Raw genomic sequence first — 11118 nt, 5'->3', positions numbered from 1 at the left:
GCCCTTTGATCATATCCTTTTTACCAGTTCATGAAGTCATCTTTATTCTAGCGGACAAGCAACCTTTGATACATCTAGATCTCGTGAATAGATTTAGCAACCTGTGAACGAGATTCCTGCATAGTTAGACTGTGAAAGGATAAATGCCATGAACTTCTGTGATAACACTGGGGGATGAGATTCCTTTTTGTGCAGTGTTTGGAGAATGCAAGTGAAATGAAAGGAGACATAAAATATAAAATAAAGCAAAAGAGAAGAGATAAAGGAAGGGATATTTTTTATTGATAAAAAGGAAAATGGCAAAAGAATAATATAAAAAAGAATATCTTTAATATTAATGATACAGATATTTTGAAATGTTAGATGAAACTACTCTTGCTGCTTTATAACCGTGAAGTAATTTCAGTTGAGGAATTTGAAGGAGTTGAGAATTTGAGGGAGATATGATAAAATATAAAAAATAGAGAAATAAAGGAAAGAGATATGAGAAAAATATAAAAAGAATAGAAAGAGTAGTTAGGAAAAGAGATGTGGATGAAATTGAAAGGTGAGAAAGATGATGAAAGAGGCACATGCAAGTTCACATGCATTGTTTGTGCAAAGCGATGAATGATTCATGCACCTGAAAATCCGAAGCTTCCCTTTGCGTTTGTGCCACTCAGCTCTGCAACAACAAGACAGGAACAGCAACTTAGAGCCTGGAAAACGCACCCACCAAACCCCACCTCTGCCCCCACTCCTTTCATTTCTCTTAGATTCTCAAAACCATAAAATCCAATTATCTAATCACACTCACTTCAAATACTGTTCTTATTACTATTACTGATTCATGATCGACAAAAAATATCAAGCATTTCTGATTTTATTCAAATGAAATTCATGAGGTTTCTTAGTGGTATCATAATCAATTTATCGTCAACTCTTGTATGAATATGCTGTCTTAAGACTTTTTCTCCATTAACATCAATTTTTTGATTGTTTACAGAGAACATAGACACAATATTTCTCTCAAACTTGTAATCCTTATTATGTCAAACGCTGCTTCTCATTCATGCTCCTTTCTGGTTACAAATTCAAGAAAAACATAAAGATATTGTTTGATGCTTGTTCTAAGTGTTGCATCACATAAAGAATATCATTTGAATATTCTTTTTATCTTATCTTTCATTTTCTTTTTAACCCATTAACCAGTTTTCCATTTTTCAACCATGGATAAACATTCTGAGTCAGTTGTTTAAATAATATTGAAAGATACACGAAAAAAATACAAGGAATATTTTGAAAGAAAAGTCATGTTATCATATACTTGAATGATATGATAAATATATCTTTATAACAAAAAATAAAATAAATTAGTGATATAAGTAATAGTATAACAGTAGAAGAATGAAACTGTGTGGCAGAAACTGTAGTGTGAATGAAAAGTTGGAGAAATGCATTGTATTTGTCAGTCTGACAATGAATTTGTAGTTTTTCAAAACTCTGAAATAATATATAATAGGTTTAATGTCTCAATAGGTCCCTATTTTCACCCAGAATTTGAAATAGGTCCCTCTCTTTTTCGGCATCTCAATTGAGTCTTTATTTTTGTAAAATTGAATCAAATAGGACCTTTCCGTCAAATTGAAATGACGCCGTCATTATTTTCACCCAGAAATAAAGCATATTCTTCTTAACGGCGTCATTTCAATTTGACGGAAAGGTCCTATTTGATTCAATTTTACAAAAATAAGGACTCAATTGAGATGCCGAAAAAGAAAGGGACCTATTTCAAATTCTGGGTGAAAATAGGGATCTATTGAGACATTAAACCTATATAATATCTGAATTAAAAAAATTAATATAAATTTATAATATATAAATAAAAATTTATTTAGTTACTAAGTTAATTTTGTAAGATATTTCAAATTTAAATTTATTTATTTTATACAGCATAAGAATTTATTTTAATAAATTTATTGTATCAAACGTAGTCTGATTATTTATAAATATTTAGTGACATATATATATAATATTATATATATATATATATATATATATATATATATATATATATATATATATATATATATATATTTGTTTAATTTTCTTTCGCTGAGGTGATACTTGTAAACATAACTTTATTTTTTTAGAAATTGTTCTTACGTTATTTTTTTTCTATTTATTGTCTTTTGTATAAATTTATTTAATTTAACTGATTATATAAATGGAATTGATAGATTGTTATGACATGATTTTGTAGATGTTTATTTAGGAGATTTGATGAAAATATTAAAATTTATGTTAACCTAATGAAAATTGAGAAAATTGAAAAAGTAAGCAAATAAATTTGTAAATTAAATCAAACACAAATTAATAAAGAAATAAATATTATAATATATCATGTTTATTGATATATAATATACAATCATTAGTGTAATATTACAAAAAAATTATAATATTTTCCAATGTCGAGTATATTAGAATTATGTTATTTATGAATTATATAAATATTTTGCTATTTTAATATAAAATAAAAAATGACTTAAAACAATTGGTTAATCGTGAAGAAATAAACATTATTTAATTTTTATTTGCTTACAATTATTACAAGTATTTAAATTAAATAAAAATATATATAAGTTTATCATATGTGTGTGTGTGTAATGGTGGAGTAGAAGAAAAAAATAATTTGTGTGTAATGGTGGACTAGAAGAAAAAAAAAATTAGAGGAAGAAGAGAGGAAAGAGAAAGAGGAGGAAAGAGGCAATGAAAGTAGTGACAAATTCATTTATTTATGCTATTTAAGAAGAAGGAAATTGATAAATAAATATCTAATTTCGTCCCACTTATTTATTTATCTAGATTTATGTTCGGTTATGTATTATTTTATTTATTTATTTATTTATATTTATATTTAATTATATTTTTTATTTATGTTTCTTGATTTTAATATTTATTATTTTATTTTTCTTGTAATAAATAAATATGATAAGAATAATCTAAAAATTTTCTTAAAGAATAATAATGTTTATAATAGATAAATATAGAATGCAATTGTAGTTGGACGTGTAACTCTTCGGGTATGAATTTAAAAATATTTTATTATAGAAGTAATTTTAATAACATACACTTTATTATTTTATTAGTAAAATATTTAAATTCTACATACAAATTTATCAAGTTTTACTTCATAAAAAATAAAGTATTCTATTTTCTTTCTCTACACCTTCTCTCATTCTAAATCTCCATTTCTAAATCTCCATCTATTTATTTAAATATCAAAGTACATCATAAGACCCTAACAACAAGGTATACAACTATATTTGATCAATTTCTGAATAGAGTAAGTTCATATTTTGTCTTCTTTAGAGTTTTTTTGAGTAATACGTTACATGTGTGGTGTTGATAGTTTGTCTGTATCTTCTAAGGGATTTAGATGAATGTCTCTTTGGTTAGAATTATTAGAGTATGATCAAATCTTTGAAGTCAACTTTTTATGTGCAAATACTGTTTCTTATGTGAGTAGGAGTCTCTAGAAGCCGTGAAGCTTATGGTCTTTGTAGCTTATAGTCCAAAAGGAGTTAATTTATTTTAAAATTGAAACAATTGTTTGTATGATAAGTTGCTTTGGATGAGATATTGGAACTCATTGTTGTGTTATGAGCAACCCTTGTGATTCTGTGTTGTATTTGTATTTGGGAGATCTATTGAAATTGTTTAGATAAATCAAGTTGCACACTTTGTCCTATCTAAGGTATATTTTATACTAAACAAAGGTACTTTTGTTCTAAAAAGAAAGAGGAATGACCTAGATAGTTCAAGCAAAGAATTTGATGTTGTTATACTAGTTTTTGTTTTCTGCTATACCATTGGGCGAGACCTTTGATAACGTTGGGTGTCAGTGAAAACATTTTTGAGTGAGATGTAGTTCTCATTTCTCGTTGGGTGAACTCAGCAAAATAAGCTTCTAGTGATTTGGGGCTATGAAAAAGAATTGTTGAGTGCTAGAGAAATCTATTTTGCAATGAGCATCAAGGGTCCTACTCTTGGAGCACTAAAGAAAACTATTTTTCAATAAATGCAATAATGTGAGATTGTTAGGTACTGTATTGAATAAAGGATCCTTGAAAAGATTATTATGAATTTACTAGATAATCTAATTCACATAAAAGATCATTGATAAGAGTTGATGGAGATTCCAATAGCGGGATTTGGTGTGAAAGATAACACTTTGATAAGTTACATTGAACTAACCATGTCATGTGGAGAGGACTTAGGTCCTAATATCTTTGGAGAGAGTAAATCTGAGTGATAATTGTCAAAATCTACTAAGTGTCCACATGATAATGTAAAATCTTTAATGATTAATTCAACACAATTCTTTCGAAGAAGTCATATGATGTGAGTCATTTGTAGTTGTATGATTTGAATGTAAATGATGAAGTTAAATTGTGCATATTAAATATGTTGTTTACTATTTTAAATATATTAACTTACCTTAGTCTTGTTGATGTTTCTATATGTTATAATCGTGTATTACATGGAAACAAATGATCCTATAAGTGGGAGTTCTAGCAATGAACGGCTGAGAGGGTATGGATGAATGCAAATAGCTATTGTATATGTATATATATCTCAGAATTATATTCCTTAAAATGAAATTTTGGTTCATAATATAAAGAATGTATGTGTTTCAATATTAATAACTCATTCTCATTAACATTGATGTTTCTTCTGCGTATGACATGTTTGGAATTGCATCGATATGATTTTATCATCTGAAAACGTGTTTTCAAACATCTATTTGCCTTATCTTGGTTTTTAAAATATAAAAATGGTCACAGTATTCGTCTTACAAATAAAGGAAAGATTTTAAAATAAGAAATACATCAATAATTTCAACTCTTTCATTTAGTGCATTTTGAGGAGGGAAATGGCGGAAGAGACAAGATTATGAAAATTTCATCATTACCTTAACATAAGAAGATGAGTCCAATTTGTCTGCTGACTTTTATATAGTACTTTTGATATACTAAAAAGATTTTTAATATATTTTAAAACATCAAAATTAGTTCTTATAATTGTATTTTAAAGACATAAGACACATCAGAGGACAATAAAAAAACTCAGGAGAGAATCATTGCATGGTGGATGTCCATGTGTAAAAAAAATAAAGGGTTAAAAGCAAAAATCATAGCGAAAATGTAGTACAGAATGGGAGGAAGAACTGGATTGTTAGTGACAGAAGAATTTGATCTGTATGATTCAGCTAGAAGGGTGTCCACAACACAAAAGCTTGTACATGAGACAATGTCAAATTGTTTAACAAAGCAAATGCCTGAACAACTTGAACCATCACCAGATAGCAAACTTTCTCAAAATTTTCCTCCAAATAAATTTCCACTAAACAGACAAGTGCTGCTGCATATACCAAAAATAACATCAACTAGAACAACCTGCCAAATATTACATGCATTGCTGCAAGTGAGAAAGAGAACAATGGGAACCAAACTGCCAACCTTGGGAGTCAGTAAACACAAAGAAACAATGCTGCTTGGACATCATCATCACAACTGACAACACAAACCATAATGCAAATTTCCAACCCTTCATTGTCAAATAATTTGAATCATATGCTTCTATAACATCTCACCAGATGAATCATCATTCTTGGAAACTAACCTGCTGTTTTGCTCATTGATCTGTGGCAACAGGTTCTTGTGCCAATGGGAGCAGAGGATTCTCTTCAACTGCTATATCAACATTCACACGAGAGTCTTCTTCACTTGGCTTATTATCTGAAGGAACCACATTCAGAGGCACAGCATCATCTGTTTCACTGGACAAGATATTTTTCTCCTCGGTTGCTGCAATCGTCTCGGTTTTCTCTTCTCCTGTAGCATTGGATATGTTGATATTCTTTTTAGCAGCACGAGATAAGGAAGACTTTTCATCTTTGGTGGCCTTGGATGATGTAAGTGCAGTTGTTGATTTTGATACATTGTTCTTTTCAGAGGTCAGACGAGAAGGAAGAGATCTTCGAAGCGGTTTCTTTTGAAGGACAGGATTAGGTCCCTTGCTGGGGTTACTCTCTGACACTTTCTCATCCAGACTTAAGCGAGCTAATCTTGAACTGCTGCTAGTGTTTCCATCTGACTCTGAATTAGCTGAAGTCTTCTTACGACCAAACTTGGGAGACTTTGGCCTTGTAGTTGGTATCTACATTAGTAACACCCTTAAGCCAAAGATGCTTAATTTTCTAAATGCCAAGAACAAAATTGCATCCTCAAATATACTATAAATTTTTAAAAATGTCAGTGCAAGTGTATAAGTGTTGTTTGATGAGTGTTAATAAAACTAAATTTGAATGGAAGTGATTTATGCTTTCAGATGTTTTTACTATAAACACTAGTATAATTTTTCTTATCCAGTGCAAATTTAATTTTGGACTAAGAACCAATTCCTCAATGTGATATCAAGTGTGTTAACGTTATTTAAGTTGGTAGTTGAACATGAATTAGGATGATCCAACCTAAATCCAAACATACGCTAATAATGGTATCCTACAATTGTGAAAATTTCTATATAGGTCTTTACTGATGACTTATGGTTAACTATGTTAATGAATACTCAGTCGTTTGCAAGTCATTCTATACTGGTCTTACAACTTGTAGGGACTTCGTTATAATTTTTTTTAATTAGTACGGAACTAATAAAAAATAGTAAAAATTAAAGTAACTCCTTCAAAAGTTTAGAAGCATACAGATCCTGTTAAGAACGTTTAGACTGGAGGGACCTATGTGAAATCTCGGTGAAGCTACAGGGATCGGAGTAATTTAGCTTTATAAGAACAAGATCAAGAATAACAAAATTTCAAAAAATGATTAAAACCACAGTTGCTCACAATACGTTTTGTCAGCAAAGCAAGGAATACAAACAATTCAGGGCAGGGGTAACAGAAAACTGAGGTTTTGCCATTTCACCTTCTAGTTAAAATGCTACTAAAAAACCTTCCTCGTTTTACATATGCAAACTATGGAATAACATTCAAATATTCACTGATACAAAGCAGATATGTAAAACATGCATACTTGTGGTCAACAAATTTAGCTACTACACTGAGAGCCATCTGCTTGTAGTTATAAAAAAACTCTCCAAGCGAACATTAACCAGCTTTGGATACACTCAAGCAATTTATTTACCAGTGGTTATAGAAGACTAGAAATCATCCAGGAAACCAAAGTATGCAATGATGTGATGTATGTAGTATCTACAATGTGATAAAATGATATGATATATGTATTATTTACTGTGATCTCCCCACAAATAATGGCCCAACAATCTTACAAAAGAGAATTTTTATTAGCAAAGCTGAAATTACATACCAAATCTCCATTTCAAAATGGAAGTATTATTTTATTTTATATCCAATACAATTAATAAATGAATCTACATAATGATTCAAGATCAAGCAATTCATAACGACAGGATATTACAGAACAAGCAAGAAACTTAACAAAACAAAGAGCGAGAAATGGGAAAAGTGAGGATAAAGCTTCCATCTGCAAACAATGCTCTTTACTAATTATTTTTTAGAAGAATATTGCATGCCGTCTCTATCAAACTCCAAGTAGTATGTACGCTTTCATCTTTGCTTTTGTCTATTTACATGGCGGCACATGCATACAAACACACATGTGAAAATAATTAGTGCAGGCTGAAGGGTACACATGCAAGCAAGTACAAAGAGACACATGTGCACACACACATGTGTACGTGCACGTGAGCAAACACAACCACAGAGAAAGAGAGAGAAAAAGGACCTTCTTTAGCTCAACCTTAGGAGGAGCAGGCTCCTGATAAAAACTTGGCATTGGAGTTGCTTTAAAATTTAGACTCTTCCTAAGCTTCTTAATCTCGGCATCTTGGGTCTCCTATAAAAGGGATTAAAAGATTGGCATGATTAAAAGATTAATTTTCAATCAACATTTTAGCCCACATATCAAGTAGTCTAACCTTGGTTTTTGCTTGCAAGTTACTCTTCTCCACCTCCTTTGCCTGAATCCTTTCCTCAAGCTTATTATAGAACTGCTCACCAAAATATCAATCAAATTTTAAAACTACAAGCTTATTCAAAAGAAACCTTGACATCAACAATGTACAAGGAAATTAGTATGCAATAATTATTCACCTCTTTTCTTCTCTCAGCTCGTTCGCCACACTTAAAACTGAATCCATAATTTGGAAGTGTCCCCACCCTATGAGGTTTGGCATCTTCATTGTTGGTACTTCTAAGTGGATTAAGGTTAAAACAAAATATACACAGCACCATACTCAATAATCAACTTCATTAAAAGAGACCTAGCAGTTCCAGATTTTCACTCTATCAGAAATACACAAACCCAAAAAAGGATACAGGGAAGAATCTTCTTCTCCTTGATCTTTAACAGGTCCTTTTCTCAATGATTTTGATTTTGTCTTCTCCCTGTATCCAAAACATCCAGAACTCCAGTTAAATAATAACAATAATCGATCTTTCCAGAGGTGAAACATTGACAAGAAATGCAAGCATTACATACATTGACACTTCAGAAGATGCTTCATCAGACTTCAAAGGGTGCTGAGAAAAACAAAGTGAATCAGGAAATACCTAAACAAACTTTATTACCATAAACGGATAAAGATTAAAAGAAGCATATTATATTCATCCAAGTTACTAAATACAAATTTGGGAAAGCAGGTGCAGGTAATAATAGAGTTTAGTTTGGCACCCACAGAAAAGAGAGTTTACCTTGGGCTTGGACAATTGAGTCTGCCGATCATTGAATAATTTGCTGCTTTTAATAGACTGTTTTGGGCGAGAGTCTAAAGCTAAAGTACCATTTGAAACAGATGAAGATGCTTCTTTATCTTTTCCAATTTTGCTCTTATTTACCAAACTTGCATGAACTCCACTGGAACTTGAAGCCTTTGCATTCTTATTCTTGACAAGACCCTTTGTTGCCCTTGATTGTTTTGTTTGGTCTGATATTTTTGTATCCTCTTCCTAGAATTGAGTAAATATATGAGATTCAGATACTATAAACTTACTGAAAGCAACTCAAGGGACACAAAATCCTCTAACCTTAGTAATGATCACGTTATTGCCATCGACAATGTCATTTGATTCTTTGATTTCTGCCACAAATGAGTTATCAATTGCAGCACTATCTGACTGATGGAAATTATCAAAATTTCCATTTGAAGCAACAGTTTCTGCAGTTTCAGTGACACTGGGGTCTAAATCATATGGAGCACCACCATCCTCCCCAGAATTTGAAGGTTCATCATGGACACCATTTTGGTGGACCACTTCAACCCCATCAGCAGGTAAAAGGTTAATTGGATCCATCACTCACTAGCCTACAGGTTACATAGGAACAAAGAATCAAGGCTTAGAGATGCTTGTACACAAGAAACAAATACATCATGAACACTAACATGAACAGTTTTAATCATTCATCTAGTGTTTAAATAAAAATTTAGTATGCTGCAATGCTACCCTATAGCAGGCCAGCTTTCAAAAATATATAACCAGCAAATTTCCAAACATTTCGTTTGCTTTCCCGTCGGCCAAAAAAACAAATAGAGATTCCAATATTACAAAACACAGTTCACCGGGCAGACTATGGTTGTAATGGCAACTTACCCACTTGAAGAAATTAGGAGTGAGATGACAAAATGGAAGACCTGTCAGTTTGTGTCATGAGTTATTTTCCATTCAAACAGTATTAAGTAACACAACACAATGCAACCATCATAATTCCAAAGTATCAGTTAAACTTTTCCTTTTACCTTAGGTAACAAACATATAAACAGCCCCTTTTCAAAGACATGGACACTAATCAATAACCAATAACCATAATGTACAACGGTTCTGCTTTATAATCCAGTCTCCTGGTTTTCTAGTACATGAAGAATAATCGGGGCAAGATTTTTATTTTCAATTAAGACAAAAGAAAAAGGGGGGAAAGGCAATACAATAAAGGTATACATAATAGAGCGTGAGAGTCCCATATTCAAAACTTCTGCCGCATTTGCCTAGCAGTTACAACAATTATTAAAGTTCTTAGTACATCAAGATATAATTAGAGACTAAACCTGCAACAACTAGAGATTCATACAAATCATCATGATGATAGACAATGCTCAGATTCTCAATCCCCCTCTCCACAATCTTCCAATTCACACTGATCTCACACCAAATTCACAATCCAATGAGAACCCAAGTTCTGTTTTTCAATACAGAACATCCCCAACAAACAAACAACCACAACAATCTTACTTCCGATTTCACAACAAACAAGAAGCCAAAAGCAGAACCCCAGAAGCAAAAAATGAGATTTTTATTTTTTTTTAGTCCAGAAAAGTCAAGATTCCGCATCAAAAAGTCTCACCTGATAATAGGGTATTCAAAACGCCATCAAAAGGTAGACAGTAACCACCACTGATGCAATCAGTGAGTTGAAGCGTAGTGGGTGGTTGGCAGAAGAAAGAGATCTAACCCCGAGAAAGAAAAGGAACCCAAAATGAGGATTGAGTAGAGGATCAGGATCCAAGGATCCAGACAGAGAAAGAGACAACAATAGCAACAAGATCCGAAAGATTGGAAGTGTAGTAGATGGTGATGAGTAAAGGATTGTGGTGATCACATGTTAGAGAGAAAGAGAAGGCAAAGAAGAGAGAGAAGTTTGATAGGAAGGAGAAGGAGAAGGAGCGGTTTGGAAATGGGATTGAAAGAGAGGTCGCTCTCCGTTACTGGAAATGGCGAGTGAGTGAGAGACTGAATGGGTCACACAGACATAGAGACACAGAGACAGGGTCAGAGTATACGGTTTTGAAGATAAATAATTAATTAATAATAATAACAATTATTATTATTATTTTATTTTATTATACAAAATCATTTAATGTACAGTTTTTCTTTTTTAAAAATTCTTTAACTGCCTTTTCTTTTCGAAAATTACCCGGTAAGAATTTAAAAATGAAAAGTGTTTCAACTTTCTTTTAGAATATATATATTATATATATATATATATATATATATCAATCAATTAATATATAAGGAGGTAAAAAGATTGTGAACTCAAATTTCCT

General features: G+C 31.5%; 1 protein-coding gene across 4 annotated transcripts; it reads right to left on the bottom strand.

Moving 5' to 3' along the window:
• Positions 1-5214: 5214 nt before the first annotated feature.
• LOC124828786 (protein WVD2-like 6) lies at positions 5215-10832 on the bottom strand. Of its 4 annotated transcripts, XM_047302163.2 has the most exons (10): positions 10419-10831; positions 9671-9711; positions 9107-9384; positions 8774-9028; positions 8562-8602; positions 8399-8467; positions 8174-8273; positions 7999-8070; positions 7806-7916; positions 5215-6201 (listed from the first exon to the last, which is right to left on the bottom strand). In XM_047302163.2, exons 3-10 carry the CDS (start codon positions 9371-9373, stop codon positions 5677-5679), a joined length of 1440 nt encoding a protein of 479 aa, XP_047158119.1. In that variant the 5' UTR covers positions 9374-9384; positions 9671-9711; positions 10419-10831; the 3' UTR covers positions 5215-5676. The 4 variants fall into 4 exon arrangements, with proteins under 4 accessions (XP_047158119.1, XP_047158121.1, XP_047158118.1 ...); XM_047302165.2 differs by lacking the exon at positions 9671-9711 and having other exon boundaries at positions 7821-7916; positions 10419-10832; XM_047302162.2 differs by lacking the exon at positions 9671-9711.
• Between the last annotated feature and the right edge of the window lie 286 nt (positions 10833-11118).

This window comes from Vigna umbellata, chromosome 1, assembly GCF_029865625.1.
Source record: "Vigna umbellata cultivar VRB3 chromosome 1, Vumbellata_1.0, whole genome shotgun sequence".
In the NCBI taxonomy this organism is placed as follows: domain Eukaryota; kingdom Viridiplantae; phylum Streptophyta; class Magnoliopsida; order Fabales; family Fabaceae; genus Vigna; species Vigna umbellata.
The sequence above is the reverse complement of the archived record's forward strand: the minus strand, read 5'-3'. Positions and strand labels throughout refer to the sequence as shown.